Source organism: Acanthopagrus latus, chromosome 1 (genome assembly GCF_904848185.1).
Source record: "Acanthopagrus latus isolate v.2019 chromosome 1, fAcaLat1.1, whole genome shotgun sequence".
In the NCBI taxonomy this organism is placed as follows: Eukaryota; Metazoa; Chordata; class Actinopteri; order Spariformes; family Sparidae; genus Acanthopagrus; species Acanthopagrus latus.
This window is the reverse complement of record NC_051039.1, coordinates 26927162-26948856: the sequence shown is the minus strand read 5'-3', so window position 1 is coordinate 26948856 and position 21695 is coordinate 26927162. Positions and strand designations below refer to the sequence as shown.

The following is a 21695-nucleotide window of genomic DNA, read 5'->3' as shown; positions in this document are numbered from 1 at the left end:
GAATCCAACTTTATTGATACGAGATTTGTGAGCGGAAGTGGTACACACGTGCTGTCTTAAAGATTTGAAGGTTACAGAAGAAGCACCGGGTAGTTTTCTTGTCGGCTGTCCGCAGGAGAGGGTCACCAGAACGGCGTGTTTGAGGTTGTAGCCGGGTGTGAGCAGCACTGAAGCGGAGACATGGACCCCATGAAGGCACAGCAGCTGGCGGCGGAGCTGGAAGTGGAAATGATGGCTGACATGTACAACCGGTAAAGCCAAAACAAGCTAACTGTTAAGCTAACCTTAGCCGTCTCCCATTCACGCTGCACCCCTGTCAGAAGTAAACTGTCTCATGGCTTTGTTTTACATTTTTCTCTGAAACGTATGCACGTATTTACAACGGGTCATGTCACTGTTTCAATTTCCTTAAGTCAGTGACGACGGAGTTTATGTGGCTCCCTGTTAGCTTCGTGACATCGGATTACCTGAAGTTACTGCAGCTACATATGACAGTTATGTTATTTCAATTATGCTTATTTGACTGACACTGAATGGACATAAAGGACTATGTAAGCCACCAATAACAAACAGTGCAGAGTTAGTCATGTTTTAATGCAAACTGTCACTGAATTAGTTGACAGTACAGTAACACATAACCAAGGACACTACAGAGAAATGGGGCATTGAAGTCCTGTAAATGTCTCTTGTGAGTACCAGTGAATTGTCATCAGAGCTTTAATTAACTGTTTATGATCAATCTGTACGTTTTCGACAGAAGTAAATGCGTAAAATATTTCGTCCTAACGCACCTTATTCGTCTTTAGAGTTCAATTACAACACAGCAAAGAGTAGTATACAAATCCGTTCAAACTTGGCTACTAATAGTATTTGAAAGAAGTGCTCACATAATGTATTAAATTGTATCAAACAAATTAAAATTCCGCACGATCAAACAGAGTACATAATTCCACTACTGATCTCTACTGCAGTAACGAGTTGGTGTGTACTCAATAGAACTGCAGAGCTTATAGTGATCTTAAACATATATAGCATTTAGCTATTTGACCAGATACCATGCTCTTCATTAGGTGTGATGATTTTCAGTGACCATCATGCTTTGTGAATGAGCTAGTATCCACAACACCACAGTCCAGAAATTATCACAAATATTACATAGCTATCATATAAGATATAAGGAACACGTGTTTTTTTTTTCATGCTATGACATGCAAATGTCTATCCTGAAAAGGGCCTACTGAAATATATTGATAACTGCTGCTGTAGCCATGCCTCCACTGGCTCAGGCCAGCAGCTTTCATCCCATTAATCACAACAAACCTTTTGCCACCATTTTAGCCCAGAGTTGCTCTGTTAGACACGATAGCTTTTTACAAATCTTGTGTTTTTTTTGTTGTATTCTTAAATATGTTTTATTATATTCTTAAAAAATGGAGTCCAGCAGATCAAGGTGTATAATTTAACCAAGTGAAACTGACTTTATGTAAGTATTGATAGGTCATCATATTCAGGTGCATATTAAGACATGAAGAATGATTGAACATTACACGTTTACGTTTTTAAAATCCGACTGTCTCTTGGCCTCCCTTTCCTCCCAGAATGACCAATGCCTGCCACAGGAAGTGTGTACCGCCACATTACAAGGAGGCGGAACTGACAAAGGGCGAGTCGGTGTGCCTGGACCGCTGCGTGGCCAAATACCTGGACCTCCATGAGAAGCTGGGACGCAAGCTGACAGAGCTCTCCGTCCAGGATGAGGAAATGATGAGGAAGGCAGCGGTGGGGAGCGGATAGAGACGCTGACGAAGGGAAGGAAGTGGCACATCATGGGGAAGTTATGGGATGGGGTCATCGTACCTGGTTTCTCCAAAAGGAGAGACTTGCATTTTAATGAGTGGGTGGGTTTTGTTGGGGAAATGAAAACATGTTAAATTAATGCTGTTGAGGGTCCACTGAGAGAAACTGCTTCCTTCACTGCAGCAGAGGACGAAGATGTGGGGCCGGAGGGATCACTGGAACACTTGGTGGAAGGACAGCTCGAAGACATGTGTCAGATTAGTTTTACACTCAGAAGTCGCCTGGAATGGAAAAAAAAAGACTGGAAAAGAGGAACACCAGGGACAAGTGATATTATGTTTCAGTCATACTCTGTGATTGTTTTTAGCTGCTTTTCTGCGGCACAGACTCAAATACTGCGTTGAAGCTTTGTGGAACCGGCCATCAGGTAATCGGAGCAGGTTGAAACAAACACTAAGGATGATTTACATTTAGTCCTTGTTCCTAGATCACTCTTTGAACTCGAGGATTCTTTTTTGAGAGGGGTTAAAGTAAACATGGGTCCTCTTCCTAAGGTTACAACACAACAGGATGATCAGTTGTTCACAATTACAAGTTGTCTGTCATGCAGACAAAGTAGCGTCTGTTCTGTAGAAAAAAAATACAATAAATGAAATATCAGGTTTTGCACTGAATTGTGTATGGCAGTGTACTAGATAATACGGTAACACTAACTAATGGGACAAATAATGATGGACTAATGCATGAGTCATGGCGAGTTAATGCACGAATTAATGCAGAACCTACCATTAATTCCTGTTGCTGATTTTTAACAAAAGAAGTTACTGGAGCCCCTTTCTCTCTATCTCACACACACACACACACACACACTGTATCTCTGCATTTATCCAGAGTTTACCCAGAGGAGCTGTATGTGTGTACACAAATGTCTGATTTTACCCTCCCAGCTCCATAGTCCCAACACATCTGTGATTGGGCATGTAGACGACGCATAATTAATCATTTGTAGCACACATACTCAAAAGTACACCAGGACAGATGAAATAATTTTTTTATGAACTGTTCTATAAAACATCTGCCTCTTGAGCTTCCATCCGTCTCTTTCAGGCTGCAGCTGGACACAGATCCAAATGTTAGTTGATTTTACAGATGTGTCCAAATACATGCAGTTCTGACATCAATGTAAAAACGGTCCTCATTACAGCGCAAATGTGGACAAACATCCTGATCTGATTCTCTTTATGCTGTCTTCATATGTGAAAGGAGCTTATCACTGAATAAGATGACTTCTCACTTAAAAGATCACCAGTTGAGGAAGCTAGTTCCTTGAGGTTTCCCCAGATAAAAGGGGAATAAGTAATTTCACTTCAGTTCCATTCATAAGTGAAACAATGTCACAACGTATGACTGTATTGGTCATGGGTTTCTTACTGGAATGGGTCAAAATCTAATCAAATGGGGGGGGGGGTCTGTGGTCTAATTGGTTTTGGATATGGAACATCTGAGCTAAAGAATATTAATTCAGCTGTTAAGTGATGTGTCAAGTTAGATTATTTTTATGTTACTCTAAGTATTTGTTTAATTTGTGATTGTTTTGTGTTCTGCCTTTAGAGGCAGAGCAAACACATAGGTCTGAAATAAAACTTAACTGGAATCCAACTCATCAATATAGTGTATTAAGACACTGTCATTAACCAAGGCTCAAGTAACTTCTGTGAATGTGTTAAAGTTTAGCAACAGGAACCCGACACATCCTACATTAAATCATGTGTCATGCATCGGTTGAGTTGATGATTTGCAGCCTCATAATAAAGTGTTACCTCAGAGTTTACTCTCTTTTCTGGTGCCATGTGGGCTTTTTGTCTGTGACAGCAGCTCAGACAGACTTCCTCTGGTCTCTGGACTCACCCTTGCTCCCCTGTCCTGCCTGTGTTGACTGTGTTGTGTTGTGTCATGTCAGTGGACCATGTTTCTGACTGTGAAACGTTCATTTTTTTTCTTCTTCATGTGCTAACCGCTGTGCCGGTGACGCAGCTGCAGTGTTTCGTCGTTGTTAATTGTAATAAATAAAAACATTGTCATGCTTTTATCTCAACATCCTGAGCGTTGGCACTTTTCTGTCCTACAGTTGTTCCAGTGGCGCTCTGCTGGCACAGAGAGGTCACAGCACAGCAGGCGCCTGTAGCTTTAAGAGAAAAGAGAGTGAGGAAGTGAAGACGGCTAAGTTTCGTTTCCCTCTAGAAACTTGTATTTATACCTGGACCGTGTTCGTCGGAAAGGGGAACCAAAAGCGGCGGGTCGATAGGTGACACGGGGACAGGGGTGTCTGTGCTGCTGTCTCACAGCTGGACAACTTTTACTTGCCGAGGAGCCCCGTCAGAGAGACGTGGTCAGTGAGTTTCTATTAATTAAGCTTGATACATGGTAAAACAAACATAGAGGAGGGGGGTGTGTTGTTAAGCTAGCTGTGTTTGGAATCTGTGTCTCAAAATACTTGTACAAAATACAAAAAGACAGGCTAAAGTAGAAACAACCGGCTGATACCGATTAAATTAGTAGACTTTCTCAGATACATGTCACAGCAGGAGTCCCCACAGCTTCTGTCACAGCAGCTCAGACGTGCTTTTAAGTTAACATGCAAGTCTTTAAAGGACTATTGAAGAGGCGTTTAAAAGCCTCGCTGGGGAAAAAGTAGGAAACGACCTGGGTTCAATATTCCTATGAGAAAAAGAAATACGAAATATCTCTATGAGAAAAAACAAAAAACATGGTAATAACTCATGTGTGACGTTTACCCTGGTTTATAGAGTCATATAGTATTCATATACGGAGGCCTAAGAAGACATGGTGGCATTTTGACATGTTTACTACCACATCCTCTTTTATAACAGTTAAAGTTAAGGGTAAACAGAACATTAATATAGCATACAAAGTATGTAAAATAGATGATATCAGACCAGACTGCAGATCTACAAAAGAAATGAAATGACATGAAATAAAATAAATTAAAATTAAAATAAAAGACAAGGTTTTTTGTTTTTGCAGGAGGGAGAGTAGTCTCACATTTATTCGGAAACTATTCGGCAAAAATAATTTACCTTTTTCAATACCTCTGTTTTATTATTGTATTAAAAAAAGAAAAAAAAACTACTAACATGTAAGACGAAGGTTAAATAGTTGCATGGAAAAGACAGTTTTCATGTTCTCCATTTTGAGGTTCTGGGAGGAGAGTGTTGCATATTTTTATTCTAAGAAAAGGGGGAAGCCCCCCAGACAATAGCATAACTCAGGAGAAGGGTGTGCTTGGTTATAGAAATAAAACAGAGTTAATAAGAGCTTGAGAACCAGATAACTGAAATAAAATGTTCATTCAGTCTCTTGCCTAACCTTTCACTTTGTATGTGACTTTTAATCCAGCAACCCAAATGTTTTTAACAGAGATGGCTCATGCACCTTCTACCACTATATAAGAAAACACTGAATGACATTGAAACCTTAAAAGGAGGACTTAGTTCAGTTAAAAGCATGACACCAGCTCAAGTGTTAATTCAGGAAGATGTATCTGTCCACGTGACAGAGATAAGGTGCTGTTACACAGACAGAAAAAGGACAAGATTTAACATCACCACCGCAATGAAACGTCATAACCTTTTTTAAGATATATATTTCATTTTGATTTCAGTATTGTAAACACACCGTGTCACTTTCCCATTTGAACATGTCACATTTTCAGTAGCCTTAGAATTGAATAGAGTTTTCCAGCTATAAATACATACTGAAAAACAGAAACAAGTTACATATTTAATCAGTAACCTGAAATGCATGTAAGTAAGATAGAATATATATTACTACAGGTACCACCAGAGGATGCCACCTTTGTAAAATGAACTCATGTGATTTGCTCCATTGTTAAGAGTTCATGACTCGAGGGAGCAATTAAACTGATGATCTGATTTATCTGGCACTAGATTTCATCCGTAGTCTGTAATACATGTCTGTGCCCTGTGAAAATGTGAGCAAGTGTCTAAATGTAGTCCCTTTAGTGTTATGCACAGTAAGAGATTTGACAGCTCTAGTCCTCTCAGGTACTTCATAGGACTAATTAAACATAAAATGTTTGGATAGTTCTGATGTGTACTTAAGGCTCACTGAACTGTCTGTATCAGTCCAATTATACTTACCCACTTCATTATTTTGGCTCATCAAAACTTAACACACAGGTCAAAATGTGTGCAACACTTGGAGATAAGCATTTCACGTATGTCTAAAAATGAAACTCTGCTGCAGGGATGCAGCAATAAGTGGATTTCACAACTAACCACAATTAAAATGTCATGTTTTTGTTAGCATAAAGTCTCAGCTACATTGAGGGTTCTGTTCTCACTCTCAAAAAAACATTATAGTATAATTTTATTATGAACATTGAGGAAAATTAAATACACTTATAATAATATAATAATTGCCGGCGCAACCAGCAGAAAATAGACAGAATGAAAACATTAACATGGTGCACCAGGTTCAGGTCAGCAATCAGCTCAGGATGGGAGAGGGACTGTTATAGTGAAATACATTTTAATCCTGAAAACTGCAATCTGTAATTGCTGCATCACTACTCTGCAACCTCTCTTTTGCAAAATGTCATGATTGAAACAAAATGACACACATGCAGCATTTGAATTGCTCTTCCAAAGCAGTAACAACAGTCATGTACTTCATACGAAATAGTGGTTTGTAAACCTTGCTGACCATCTGCTGACATTTGACTGAACACAAAAAATAGAAAGGTTTCAGAAAAACAAACAAACAAACAAAAAAAGACACAAAGAAGAGAATAACAGAAGAGAACAGTCATCAGCACAATATGTTAGTGTAAACTCCCGGAAATGAAAATAATTATAGTAATGCGTTGTCATGGTGTATGTAGGCAGATACATTGACTATGGCCAGTTCCTGTTCATGAGTGAGCAGGCGTTGCCTTCCACCCTCAGGAGGTTATCTAGTAGCTCTGTTGGAAATGTAGAACACAAGGTCATTGGTTGGGTTTTTACATACTCGCTGTCACATTGTACATTGATGTACAACATCAAAACTGTATTACATATACTTCACACCACGATACCTTGTGGAGCGTAGTACAGTATAGCAGAGCTGTATTGTATTATGCTGTGCTACAGAATAATGTGCTACAATTGCACAAGTACAGTCGACTATATAAGATGGAAGGCATACTTTGATTTCATTCTTGAATGAAGTGAGTGTCTAATGTAAGAAACAATGTGTCCTACACATGTCCTACTGCAAACAGTTCAAACAAAAAATTTAGTTTTTGTCTTTATTTACTCACCCCCATGCAGATGGAAAGTCAGGTGAACCTTTGTAGTCTATGAAACATTTCTGGAGCTTTTTAACAAAACAGCATTGCTACATTGATGATGACTTGGACAAGCTTTATGAAGCAGCTTAATTCCTTTCTGTCATTTCTTTAAAACAAGTCTGCATTTACCTCAGTTGTTAAGGAGAATGCTTTAACATTGTTTTGCTGTGAAGCTCCAGAAATGTTTGGTGGCTGGACTGTGAAATCTCTCTCGCCTTTCCATCGTCATGATGGTGTGTGTTGATAATGGCAGAAACTTAGGAGGAGCTAAGAAGGCACTCAATGTGTTCTCTTGTGTGCAAGCGATGTAACCCAGTGTACTGCACTTTTTGGCCACTAGATGGAGGCATGTGAGAGAGAAGAGTTGGTGGTGGATGCCGATCACCTTGCAGCAGCTCCTAATGGCATTGAGAATGAACTGCTGGATGTGGGAGAGGAGGACCACATGCAGGGCCAGGTGAGCTCCTCGCTGTTCTGTGAAAAACCTCCTGACTGTTTGATTCTCCAGTTTCTAGTGAAAGATTGTTTCTCTCCTCCATGAGTGTGATACAATTCCAACACCTTTGCTCTTATAAAACAGTTGCATAACTTTCTTTCACATTTCTTTCCTTAGATGGAGGAGTTTCTTGGCCCACAGGCAGAGTACAACGAGGAGGAGGAGGAGAGGAAATACTACCGGAGGAAGAGACTGGGAGTCATCAAGAATGTTCTGGCAGCCAGTGTTGGAGCCATGATTGTGTACAGTGTTTATATGGGTGAGTTTGATTGGAGGAAAGACATCGAGGTTGACAAATATGCACACAAAGGCAGAGGCAGAGTTTTTTAATGTGTGTGTGTGTGTGCGTGTGCTACAGGCCTACTACAGATGCAGCTGATCCTCCATTATGATATGACATACCGTGAGGTGAAGTACAGCAACCTTGGCCTAGTGGACATCGATCGCAAAATGCTGATGGGAATCAACGTCACGCCCATCATAGGCCTGCTGTACACCCCCATACTCATCAGGTTGATGCTCACACACACACATACTGACATACAGACACAAATGATAAAACCATTCTTGTTAATTTAAATGTTTAAAATATATCCACTTCCCTGGTAGGTTTCTTGGTACGAAGTGGATGATGTTCCTAGCTTCTGGAATCTACGCACTCTTTGTCTCAACCAATTACTGGGAGCGTTACTACACCTTGGTCCCTTCAGCCGTAGCTATCGGCGTGGCCATTGTTCCGTTCTGGGCCTCTTTGGGAAATTATATCACTAGGTAAGAAACATAACGTGGATGGGTGGGTGGGTGAGGATGTGTCATGAGAGGCTGAAGCTTCGCCCTATTTTTGTCACAGAGAAGGTGGTGCTGAAGGTTGATAGCTGAGATCTCAGTCTATAGTCCATGTCACAGATCTTTACTCTGACCTTCTTCTGCCTAGTTTAAGTTCACTATATTTTCTCACCTTACACAACACTCTGTGTTGTAATGCCCAAAAATAACTTTCATCTTCAAAATTTCATATATTTATGTAACATTTCTACATTAAAATGTCTAGAAATAACTAGACATTTTGTTATATATTTTGCTGAGTTATGTACTTACATTATCCCAAATGTTTCCAACAGTTCTGAACCAAGAGAAATCCACAATAGTGCTCAAGGAAGATGTTTCATTTAGTTGCCTGTCACTATACTTTCTGTGAAAACATCAGATGATACAACAGAGTGTCAGGAAGGAAGTCAGCGAACGTGAGCCATTTAACCATTTAGCCATTTAGTGAACATTTCTAGCTGAGTCATGTCACGCAAACTTTCATCTGTCAGACAACAACTGCAATGACTCCACTCTACTTCACAACATCATCAGACAAGAAAAACCTCTCTTGAAAACCTCTCAAGAAAAAGCTCTCTCTGTTGGACACACTACTAAATGTAGTTGTGACATGGCCTGATTGACTGCTGGTCTCATTAAATTAAGAAAATGCTAAATTAATAGAAGGACAAATCTAGAATATTCTGTCTTGTTCCTGGGGGCTCACTGCCCTGCATGTTTTAGATGTTTCCTGCTTCAAATGATAAATCTCTTCTGACACCTGTTGATGATCCATACATTTGATTAAGGTGTGTTGGATCAGGGAGATGTCTAAAACATACATTTCAAACAAATATTTTACATTTTAGTAACATATTAATTCAGAAGCCCAGGTGGTCATCCTGCTTTGTATAGTGATGCTGTTTCTAAATCTCCACATAAACAATTTCTTGTTTCTTGTTGTTGACATTCTTCATATGGGTCAGAAATTGGGATGCTGTGTAACACGTAAATAAAAAGATATACTTATAATCAAATGTAAGCAAACTGTTAACTGACAACACTATACAAAGAGTTCTCAAACCCATGTAGTGATATCCTTTACACAATCATGTGCTTCACTAAATGGTGAGCCTTGCCCCATACTTGCTTGTTAATGACCAAGCCTTTTTGAGGGAGCCTCTTTCAAACCCAGTCATGATTCTGTCAGCTGTTACCAATGAACCTGTTTACCTGTGGAATGTTCCGAACAGCTGATTTGTTGCCCTCCTGAACTTCCCCAGTCTTTTGTTGCCCCTGTCCCAACATGTTTGAAAAGTGTTGCTGGCATCAAATTCAAAGTTGATGAGGTAAACCATTACATACATTTTCTTTGTACTGTTTTAATTGACTGTGTCGAAAAGATCGAACAAATTATCGTATTGTCTCATTTATGCAGTTTCATACAGCATCCCACTTTTTTTTGGAATTAAGGTTGAAGAGTCAAACCTGTTTTAAATAAATAATAGATTTGAGCCTGTGGTGTGCCATTTACACCTGTTCATTAAGATTCATTGAGATCATGATCTCTTTTTCAAGGCAGACCTGTGTACGAGAATAAATATATAAAGTGTAAGCATGGACAGACAGAAAACGCCCACGCATGAGGTATATTTAATTTCACATTGAGACAAGGAATTACAGGGCGAACTGCATATGCCTCTCTTTAAAAATCCTCAAGTGAAATGAGAGATTGTAATTTCAAAGTCTTATGCATCAGTCGATGGTGACGGAACCATAAAAAACAGCTTCGAGTGTTTTCACGTCTGTTCACAAAGAGCTGGAACAATAACAACACCCCGTATTGTGTCGATCAATGCAGCCTGAAACAACATTTCACCAGGCACCTTTTTTGTTGAAATTCTGTTGAACTGTGCTGTACAGTGCTGCAGTTGTCAAGCTGAGATATAATTTGTCAGCACACTTGTTTTTGTTACTTTGCAAAACATTGTTTCTTTGTGAAACCATGCTGCAGATAAACATGTGATTCTCTCAGACCAAACCCAGTGGTTTTCATTCCAATGTCTAAAGAATAACTCATTTATAAGTGTAGGGCACATTCTCAGCCCCCCCCCTCCTCTTTCTATTAAAATCAAACTATGAATTTTAGGGATCCTTACATCTCTTATATGCACTATTCATGGAGCAAAGCTTAATTGGAAGAATGTCTGTTTTCCTCCCCTCACAATCCTATGCAGGATGGCACAGCAGTACTACGAGTACGTCAACTACAGGGAAGAGCACGTGCAGGAGCAGAAGAAGCTTCCTAAGGGAGCGTGCCACAGCTACATCATCGTCTTCCAGTCAGTCTTTCACATGATCTATCATGTGAGTCTTTAGCCATGCTTTCTTCACTAATGCTTTCATTAGCATCATGTTGTGTGCGGTGTTTAACAGTGTGCACAGCTGCTGAAGTCCCTGCCTTCTCTCCCTTCCTCATCAGCTGAGTTTTGTCTTCGCGGAGTTCCCCATGCTGTTCGTCCTCAACGGCCACCTGCGTGAAAATGATCACATTCTCTACAATGTCAAAGGCTGCGGTAAAGACATGTCACTTCACCTCCACTGATTACAGCCAAATAAAAGCAGGACAAGAAAGTGTCAGGATTGAGACATGGGAAAACTATAGCTTGACATTTAGGGAAATACATACCACACTTCTGAGTTGTTTAGTTTGGTTAGTCGGCCAAGCCAACAATGATTTTCAGCAAAAAAGGGTACGGTTCTGTACACTACCTGCCTTACCCAAAACAACAAACAGACAGAGTTATAGAATGGCTGATGAAGATAGGAGAGAGTTTAGCAGCTGATGCACTGCATATTTCCTCAGGTCTCTCAGGAGTTGTTTGAAATGAAAACAGAGAAGAGCGAACAGTGAACTTATCGTAATGAGTTAGTCAAAGGCACGACCCCCAATGAAAGCAAAGGTTGCATCATGTTTGCTTGATGTTTGAAAAGGGAACTGCTTGCCAACACGCTCACCACAACTTCAAATGCTGATAATACACCAACTTGTGTTTTCAGCTTGTTGTGCTGATCCCAAGTGGCTGAAAATCAATTTATGCAGCTTTCAATGCTTTATCGTCTGTATTTCAAAATCTCCCCTTTTCTTACCAAGTTTGTAAAGTGAAGATTTTGTTTAATTTCTCTGAATCAAGTGAATGATAAGTCAAGATGGCCCTTTTAAGCTGCTGTGAAATTACTGAAGTGCAGTACTTCTGCTAAAGTGTTTCCTGTCACGCTTATCCTGGGCAAGGATCTCACTTGTAATGATGCTTCCTTTTTATTGTGACCAATAATCAGAGGAAACAAAACTGTACCTAGGTTCACTCCATCACATGCCTCTCAGATAAGCTCCTCAATATACAAAACCATGATCACACAACTAGTTTTTTTAAAACTGCTGCTTTAATAGTTTTCCATTCCACTTTTTTCAGGGTACATTTCAGCTGTATGTTACTCTGCAGAGATGCAGCCTTTTGTGTTAAACAAACAGGAATGACGTTTCTTAATGACTGACGTTTCCTCTTCCTCTGCCAGGAGCAAACATCAGCGGAGTGATCCCCGGCTTCAACAGCACCGTGCTGCTCAACCTGCCTCGCTCCATGCTGCTCATCCAGGTGGAGAGTGTCCTCATGGGCTTTGCCTTCCTCGCCATGCTCATAGTAAGATTAAACCCACAGTTAACATGCTGTGTGGCTGCTTTATTTGGTATACCCATAAAATCAAATAGAGTGATACAGTCCTACAGTACACATAAACTATTGTTTGTTTTTCATCTTGATAGTGATTTAGGCACATAGATATGACTGTCTAGCTAGCTTGTGTTCCTGTTAAACATACTGTCAAATGCAATCTTTGTCAACTATAAGCAATTTTCTTGGCTTTGAATCTTTAATGGCATAATGTGAGCTTGTGGTTAAGAGTTGAGCTAACGTGCTAAGTCATATTTAAGGATCATCCTATTTAGTGGAGTAGTGAACAACATCTCCATTGCATAATAACTATATGGGATTGTAATGATATTTCCAGCTATTAGTCCCACCCTCAGTCACTGCCATGTTGGGATGGGACAATTGTTAATCGTGGTGAATATCCAATTTCAGGATAATCGTGAATGTCCTCACAAGTGACTTGAAAGCCATCTAGCTTGAGAGCATATGGACCTATATTGATTTCCTGATTAATTTTTAATTGTCACAAGGAGGAGCACACATTTTTTCATAGATATCTCTATCCTCGCAAATCAACCCCCTTTGATTTAAGCTCCAATCTCCAACTCTGTTTGCTGAATGGTCTGTTGTTCACTAAGAAGTGTGTGTGCAAATATGAGTGATGCAAAAATACATTTGTTTCTTTACAAATTGACAATGGCATAGCTGGGATAGCATCAATCATTGTCCGTCTCACATGCCTTCATGTGATCCATTAGTTCCTGATAATGGACACCTTACAAATTATATCCCACGCATATGATATGTAACAGTGCTGTTGTAATGGAGCTGATATTATGTGGGTATAGCTAATAAAGTGGCCACATAGTGTATAAGAACTTGTTTGGAAACACAAATTTGCACAATTTACACATCCAGCACACACAGCAACATGTTTCTGACCAATATTCTGTTAATCCACTTTCTGTGAAGAGTGTATACACAATATACTATAATATATGTTGCCAATTTGAATGTGTGCTCTTTCTTGTGGGGCACAAAGTGTTTAGTGGGGTTTGAGTTGGGTTTTTTTTTGATGAAAATGGTTTCCAGCTGCTAAAAATGCTGTAGATGAGAGGTGTGAGAGGGAACTAAAATGGTGAGGGCATAAACTAAAATAATGAGCTAAAACACTCAAAGCTGAGGGAACCTGCAGTGTTTGGTGATAATACTTTGTTGGTTCATGATTACAAGCAACCTCTCACGTTACATGTAGTTATTTGATCAACTATTTTGTATAGAATATTGATTAGAGCATCTTTAATATGGAATTCGTGAAGCTGTTTGAAACACATTTTACTAATATGTGTGAGATATCAGGTGCAGTCATGTTATCCACAGAGTGCTTCCACTCTAAAATTACCTTCCATTAATGTTCTAAACCAATTGGTCTGTTCGGGGATGCTCAGAGCTCAAACCTATCACATCATGCCGATGGGAACAGTTTCTCACAGCGGTAGTTCACAGAAAAAGCACAGTAAACACGCTCAGATCTACAGAGTTGAACAATTTAGAGCGATTTAGAAGGATGGCTTGAGAAATGGGTTGTTGTCGCTAATACCACTCTCAGCAATTTAAGAGAGATTCAAAGACTTTGAAGTATTTTATGTTATTCAGTGTTGTGTTTGCAGTTTTTCATGGCACAGCACAAACCTGAGCAATCATTAGAAATGATTCCAAATAAACTGCCTCGCTGTCTGCTGCTCCCCACAGTTCCTTTTGCTCTGCGGTGCTGCCTACCGCCCGACTGAAGAGATCGACCTTCGCAGTATCGGCTGGGGCAACATCTTCCAGCTGCCTTTCAAACACTTCAGAGACTACCGTCTGCGCCTGCTCTGCCCATTCTTCATCTACAGCGGGTTCGAAACACTGTTTGCAGTGACTGGATTCTCCCTGGTACTGTGCTGTTAATCGAGATTGTTGAATAATATACTAGCTTTTACTTGAATTACTTTATTTTGTTTGGGTAGTTTGAAATGCAGAATAATAAACCCAGACAAAAAAGGAGATTATAATATCATCTGTTTTCTTTCCTTCTTTCCCTCCACAGTCGTACGGTGTCTGCGTTTTGGGCCTGAAAAAGCTGTGGCTCCTCATAGTGGTCTACGGCCTCTCCTGCTCTGTCTTTTCTTCCCTATCTCTTTGCCTCCTGCGCCTCCCACGCTGGCTGTGTCTGGCGGCAGGTGCTGCTGTGCACATTGTGCTGCTGGTAGCTCTCCTTGCGTTGCCTCTTTATCGTGACAAACCAGAATATCTGGGCCCTCTGCTGGTGATCTCCGTGCTGTGGGGACTCGGCACTGCCCTGATCAAGACGGGTGTCAACAGTAAGTGACAGCTGTGGTACCCTAGACTAACTTTGTTCGCACATGATGTGTGTCAGCATGATGTGTGTCTTCTGTGTTGGCAGCTCTGCTTGGTATGCTGTACGCTGAGGACAAAGAACGTCTGGACTTTATCTACACCATCTTCCACTGGTGGCAGGCCATCGCCATCTTCATAGTCTACCTCTGGTCCAACCTGCCGATGAGGGTAAGACTGTTTGTTTAGACAATGTTAAATGTGTGTTTATGTTGAATATAGCACCTTTGAGGGAAGACTCACCATTTGGATTCACATATTAAAGAATGTGTGCCTGCTTTTTCTTTCTTGACCCATGTCTGTCCCTCTCGCTCAGGCCAAACTCTCCATCCTGTTGGCCACTTTGTTACTGGCGTGCTACTGTTATTGGTTGATGGAGCGTCGGCTTGCCAGAAAAAAGCCTTATCGACTCCCTCGCATCCCACGGCCACGGCACAAGGTAACCAGTCACAGTATCTTAAACAGTTGCCTGAATTTCGATTCAATAAATGGGCCTATGTCTGACCTGTAAAGCACAGAACAGAAATGTGCTATATGTTAGTATGTTAGTGTGACAAAAAACATTATATAGACAACAAAATAGAGAGAAACAAAATGTACCTTTTCAATCTTAGAAGTAGGTAGTTAGTTTGATTCTTGTACAATGTAAAGAATATATTTTTGCGCTTGTGCTGAGCAAAGGAAATAACTAATGAATGGGGAAATAATCCTGAGAACAAAACGATCAAAGGGCCAGAATGAGATGAATGAGTCAAAATGCTGTATTTTAGCCAAGGTCATACTGCAGTTTACTGAACACAAGTAAGAATTCATTTTCCATCGAAGCCAACTATGATATAACAAGTACTGTTTTCCATCGAGAAACAAGAAACAACCAGAATCAGTCTGCACATTTCCATTTGTTCTGACATCATAGCATTTTCAGAAATGAAACCTTTTTCCCAGTTCATATCCGTTTAGTTTTTTTATATCTAATATCAAGATGAAAGCCGTAAAAACTTTAAAACTGGAAAAGCTGCTTTCACTGGAATAGTTTGGCCACCACATTTAAAGACCATTTTGTTTGATATATAACCTCTACAGGTGTTCTCGTTTGGGTAAAAAGCCATTTTAAACTCAAAAAGTTCACCATTAAATCCTCCCTTTGCTCAAAGTTACCCTTTGTTGCATCATTTTTATTGTTACATTATCGTTACATCATTTGGATTTTTGACCTTCACTGTGCAGAATGATGTGCGGAGTGTGTGTGTGTGTGCTCACCTTCAATCAAACAGGATTTTCTAAGATGGCAACCTGTTTGAAAGCCAGGCATGGTCAAATATTAAACTTGCATTAAAGCTGACACTGACGCAAACAGACAAACAGACTTCTCAATGAGTAAGAAGGAGTAGATCTTCTTTATAGAAACCTTCACAAATATTTAAAGCAGCATGTTTTAGTCTTTAAACATGTAGGAGACCTTTAAAAAATCCTTTTTACTCTGATCTATGTGTGACAAAACCACATTATGTAATTATATAAAGGAAAATGTCCTGATACATACAAAAACAGAGAGGACATGTCCAGTATATTTTATACAACTCAGGGTAACATTGCTCTACTGTCATGGCCACTAGAAAGAAGCAAAATAAAAAGTTGTTTTTAAATAATGTATTTTTAAAAAGATATGTTTAAGGTTGCTTGATTTTATAGTTTGATAAGCACAAATCAGAAGTTCTGTTGCTATGGTTACCTTTAGTTTAATATGCTTTGTGGACCAATTTAGAAGGACATTTTCAGCTGTTGACCAGAAGCAGAACGATGTTTTGCATTGTGTTGCTGTGTGTACAGTTTTAGGACATGGAATCTGAGCTGGACATGTTCCAAGCCTCCATTCAGGAGGTGATTACTTTGGGGTGTATTTTATTTTGATTGTGTTATTGTGTATTGTATTGTGTTGACATTACTGTAAATACATAAGAATTAGCATTGCTTTAGCTATTGCTATGCTTTGTCGCACCAATTATTGTGCAACAAAGGAAAAACAAACAACGCAACAACAAGAAAACACAAGCACAGACATGACATGTACGTCACATGGGTTGCGGCCTCAGTGGTTGCCGGAGCAAAGAGTGAGGGAGAAGGTCAAAAAATATTCAGCTACCTTGTCCAGTGACTCAAAAAGGGGAATCAGGGCTGCTGACCCTAACCGGTGATATTATACGTGTATGTATTTAACACACAGCTTTGCACATGTTCAAATGTTTCAGCACTCAGATAACAACAATATTTTATTCATTTTTCCTGGAGCGAACAACTCTCTTCTTCTCTCATTCAGAAATAAAGAGAGATTTGAACTCAGTCCTTTGTTCTACACTCTGCCAGCCCTCAATAGAAGGAGTCCTTCAGCTGTGCAGGAGTATATACGGTCTTATCATAGTTGCAGTGTTATCATAAAACATTTAACTGGTGGCTTGAAGGTGACTACAAACACATTCTAACTTGAGACGACTCACTTTTGCTTCTTAGTCATTAATACAACATATTGTTTGTGTTGGCAGGTCAAAGGCTACCGCTACCTGGAAGAGGATAACTCAGATGAGTCAGACTCTGAGAAAAGTGAGGAGGATGACGATGATGACGGGGACAGGAATGAGGACGGAGAACATGTGGTGGAGGAGATGAGAGCAGAGGACAGGGAGGAAGACGGCCAAGACGCAGGGGTCCTGGGAGCTGACTCACCAGGAGCCAGGAGGAGAGGGCCGGAGGGTCACCGCCACAGACAGGAGGACGCCCATGTGAAGGAGGAGGAGAGAGAGGAGCGTGAGCAATGGTGAGAGAGAGAGGAGAAACAGGAGGAGAAATGAATGGAGATGATGGACAGATTACAGATATACAGAAGAGGAAGAGAGTTAAAGTTGTCCTGGATGTCTTTGCTCTCATTTCAATTTTATAGACTATGAGGACCAAAAACGTTTTTTTCTGGCCTGTGCTTTTAAGTGCTCTGACCTGCTGGTCAACCATAATCACAACAAGGATCGATGGTACAGAAACTGGAAATATTATATTGCTTTTTAACAATAGGTATGACAATCTTAAAAAGTAGAGCACCTTGGATAAACAAGTCAGAAAACAACATGATTGATTCATTTGCTGCACAGCTTGTGGCTCATATTTAAAAAACGTGCTGGTCATTACCGAGGAAGTTGCAGTTGCTTTAGTGCTTCTTCGAGTGGAAAATATATTCTCTAACACAGAAGCTAGTTTCATTTAAAAAAAAGAGAGAACTTCTTTACAAAGAATCGTCTGAATGTATCAGAAAAAGGAATGAGGAATTGATTTTCTCAGTTCACCCTCAGGGTGAAGTGTGTTTTGAGTCATTTTTAGAGAGTCTGGTCCTGCTGGAGAACAGCGTAAGCAGCATCAGCTATATTTAATGTTCTGTCTATGTTTACTTTCAAACCCTTAAAGAAAACAAGCTGACCCAAGGTATCACCAGAAGCTTGGACACATGGCTGTTGGCCGATGTGTATCCTGGAGGAAGTTAACCATGCTTTCTGCTGAAGTTTAATATGAAGTGCAGTTTGAGTGTTTGTCTCTGTTCTAGTGAAACTTGATACAGGTACGGCTGGTTGGTCATGTATGGCCCATAAGGTATGAAATAGGGATGTACAGTCATTAATATGTGGATTCCATTGTTTAATAAAGTAAGGTAAAGTATGGCAGTGAGCAAGATTATACAGTCACACTAGCAGCCACTCTTAAGAGGAGTGATTTGTCAGTATCCCTCTGATGTTAGCATGTTAGCTCACAGTAACAATGTTTACTTGCTGATGTTAAGTTGGTTTAATGTTTGCCATGTTCAGTATCTCAGTTCAGTTCGTAAGCATTCTGATTCATGCCAATTAGCATTCAACATAAAGCACAGCTGAGGCTGATGGGAATGTCATTGTTCATTGCATTCCCTCTCATTATTGTTGATTTCAATCAAAATCATGATTGTCAACCTGCTGGTGGCACCAGAGAAGAAGTCAGGGATTCAGCAAAGTCATTAGCATTCTTCTTCTGGGTTTACCATGAATATCTGTCCAAAATGTTATGACAATCTATCCAATTTTACAGAGAAGGTAGAAGATATCTTCATGTTTGATCTTTGCTGAGCTGTTGTAGAATTTTTTTTAAGGGAGAGGCAAAAGAAGTCTTTTTTCATTAATTTTGGGATAATGTTGAGGTCAGTTGAAAGAGTGTGTTCAAACAGCTGCTAAATGTTAAGAAAAACTTTAGAAATGGAGGTACAGCGATGCCATGGCAGACTGACACTTTAGACAAGGAAAAATTAACTTGTTCAATTTAATGCTGAATTTACAAGAAGGCACAAATTATTAAGAATAATTTTATTAGTAGTTCTCCTCACTCAGCAAACCTGAAAACTGTGAGTTTTTGAAGGGAGTCTTATAGGATATGTATTGCAGTTATTAAACCAGTAGTTATATCATTTGAAACATATTGTCCACCAACATAAGCTTCATGTAAGAGAGCCTCAACATATACTACAGTGAATCATATGGAAATTGGCTTGGAGGACGAAGGTTGAGTAGGCGGTCCTTCAAAGTGGCCCAGAGCACATGTGTGTACACGTGCTGCTGAAAAGTTGTCGTCACATGCGTCACACCTGTATTTAGAGCCGTCTGCTTGTAATTCATCACTCAGGGCAGGTGTTGATGCAGGTGTGAACAGTGCCATCAGTCATCAGTAATGCTTTCAGTGACACCTGCGCCTCGGCTGCTATGACGAGTCAAAATGTCTGAGGTGAAACAGGTCTCATAATTATGACAACAGGGGAGATTGGAGACCTGGTATTGGATGATTTGGTGATTATGAATGACTAAAGTTACTATATGTTATATGTATATGTTATTATTGCTGTATCTGTAAAAAGTTGTCACTTAATTCCCTGTCGTGTATTTTCCTTTTTCAGCTTATAAAATGATGTACCACACACAATTTTTATTTTGTTTGTTTTTTCTTTTGTCATCTTTATTGATATCTCATCTAGGCAGCTTTGAGAGAAAATGAATCGCTATGTCAGCGCTCATGCTTTCAGACCGGTGGTCAAAAGTTCATATTGTTTTGTTGGTACTACACTCGCAAGTTTGATCCAAACCTGCAGTGGGAAGACAAAATAAATCCACATTCTCTTGTGAGTATTTATTATTTCATTTATGGCAAAAAGTAATTCATGACTTTTTGATGAACTGACGCCAAAGCAACTTGATGTTGCACCGATGCCTGTGAAGTTGTTGATGATGTGATATCTTGTTACTGAGAGTGTAATATTGCTCACAGGAATAAACTTTGTACCTTGCTCCTAATTGTGCATGTACTTTAAACTTAAGGATGTGTTGTTGTTTGTCTTGTCAGGTATTACCATGGAAACTTCAAAGTACAGCAAATGCAAAGAATAGCAAGACTAAATTAATGTGTTGTTGCAGTTACTGTGACAGTTCGACACATGCCCGCACATTTATAGAACATGACACCTATCACTTCTTGTGTCTTTTACTTATGCAAGAGAAGAATTACTCTAACGGACTAAAGAAAAAAAAGAAGTAAATCTTCTGTGATGACCAATAAAATGATGTGTTGAAGCACCAGCACCCTCACTACTTGCTAAACCCTTTTTGTTCAGAATGGCGGACACACACTCACAGTTTTCTTTGTTCTCTTTATTTAAATCATAGTTCTGATATCAGTTGATGAATACATAAAATTTTCTTTCATCATTAGAATTGAAGAAAGTGGAAGTTTATTTCTCAAAATATATCACTCTAGATATAATTTGAGAAATAAACTTCCGTGCTGTAATCAAAGCAATTCCCTGTCAATAGTTTGCGTCCTTTGTACTGGTGCTGAAAGAGGAAGCGCGACTCAACAGCATGAGTAGGAGTGGCCAGGCCAGTTTGAGCTGAAAAGGCGGACTCTCGTGCTATATATGTGAGTGGGATGAGAGAGAATGGACTGTTTTTTTTTTGGAGGAAGAGAAGAACCAGAACTCTCTGGAGCTGTGTAAAGAATGCTTTTCTTTCTTTCATGTTTTTTTTTTTTTTTTGGAGACTACAAATAAAAAGTCTGCCTATTTTTCCTTCTGCGCAACTCCCTGCCAGTGTGATGTTTTATCTTCCACCGTGCTATCCTGCACCTCACCATGTCACAAATGGAAACACAGTCATGACCCTCTCACTGCTGTGCGTATGGAAAGTCAGGTTAGGGTTAGTAGTCCACAAAAAAACAGCCCCACATCAAAACATGTGTTGCATCATTCTCCTAGAACCTGAAGTGGATAGGGACTCTTTTTAAAGGGAACAAAACATAACAGAAAACACAAAACAGCTCCATACAGCTCACTCAGCGTAAACAAAGTATCCACTATTTTCTCTGTCGACTAGTGGTCGAGCTTATTCATCCACTTCAGACACACTGTTGATTTTTTGTTTGCACAGCAGCTACAGTTTGGGCTTTAAAAAGGATGGAAATTATTGAGGACTGAACCTGCCAAAATCAGAGATAAAGAAGTGGATACATGGCTCAGCCTTTGTATTAGTTCTATTTACTTACATTCCCATTTAATTTTCACATTTTCTAATTGTTTTATTTATTTACCCACTTATCTATTTCCATATATAAAGCAAAATAAATCGACCAAAAGCTACAAAATAGCTAGAAATACAGGAACAAAATAAGTATGTAACTATAAGATTAATAAAAAAGAATTGAATGACATGATAGCTAAAATAGATCATTTAATGGGAAATTAATAGATAGTTGAACTAATACAAAAGGTTAATAAATACAGAGGTTAGTTAAAACAGATATCTATTGATGTCACATTTCTAAATTGATTTATTTTCTATATTTTGTTTTTGGTCCACTTAATTCAATGAGCTATTTATACATTTAAAATAAATTATAATTATTATGTAGTTGCAGATACTTAAAGTTATATTTGCTCTGACCAATCATGTAACTAGGTAATTACACTTCATGTAAGTCTGTGTTCTTTATACATTTACACATATCCATGTGCTAATTTAACTTTCTGCAGTGACTTTTAAAGGGGTTCATATGGACCCTGACT

General features: G+C 39.4%; 2 protein-coding genes across 3 annotated transcripts; both read left to right on the top strand.

Annotated features, from left to right (window-relative positions):
- Nucleotides 1-27: 27 nt before the first annotated feature.
- On the top strand, nt 28-3892 carry timm10 (translocase of inner mitochondrial membrane 10 homolog (yeast)). Its single transcript, XM_037101167.1, has 2 exons — nt 28-251; nt 1599-3892. The coding sequence occupies exons 1-2, from the start codon at nt 181-183 to the stop codon at nt 1792-1794; spliced, it is 267 nt and encodes an 88-aa protein (XP_036957062.1). The 5' UTR covers nt 28-180; the 3' UTR covers nt 1795-3892.
- A 135-nt stretch (nt 3893-4027) lies between these two features.
- Nucleotides 4028-20217, top strand: unc93b1 (unc-93 homolog B1, TLR signaling regulator). Of its 2 annotated transcripts, XR_005075485.1 has the most exons (14): nt 4028-4186; nt 7512-7628; nt 7785-7926; nt 8026-8179; nt 8277-8438; nt 10712-10841; nt 10957-11050; nt 12051-12175; nt 13937-14119; nt 14274-14547; nt 14631-14752; nt 14898-15020; nt 17122-19760; nt 19982-20217. XR_005075485.1 is itself a non-coding variant. In XM_037101136.1 (13 exons), exons 2-13 carry the CDS (start codon nt 7512-7514, stop codon nt 17395-17397), a joined length of 1902 nt encoding a protein of 633 aa, XP_036957031.1. In that variant the 5' UTR covers nt 4028-4186; the 3' UTR covers nt 17398-20217. The 2 variants fall into 2 exon arrangements, 1 of the variants encoding a protein (XP_036957031.1); XM_037101136.1 differs by having other exon boundaries at nt 17122-20217.
- The last annotated feature ends 1478 nt before the right edge of the window (nt 20218-21695 follow it).

Coding starts and splice junctions, on each gene's coding strand:
- timm10 (XM_037101167.1), top strand. CDS start 181: ATGGACCCCATGAAGGCACAGCAGCTGGCGGCGGAGCTGGAAGTGGAA. Junction 252..1,598: donor ATGGCTGACATGTACAACCG/GTAAAGCCAAAA, acceptor CTTTCCTCCCAG/AATGACCAATGCCTGCCACA.
- unc93b1 (XM_037101136.1), top strand. CDS start 7,512: ATGGAGGCATGTGAGAGAGAAGAGTTGGTGGTGGATGCCGATCACCTT. Junction 8,180..8,276: donor TACACCCCCATACTCATCAG/GTTGATGCTCAC, acceptor CTTCCCTGGTAG/GTTTCTTGGTACGAAGTGGA. Junction 14,548..14,630: donor GATCAAGACGGGTGTCAACA/GTAAGTGACAGC, acceptor CTGTGTTGGCAG/CTCTGCTTGGTATGCTGTAC.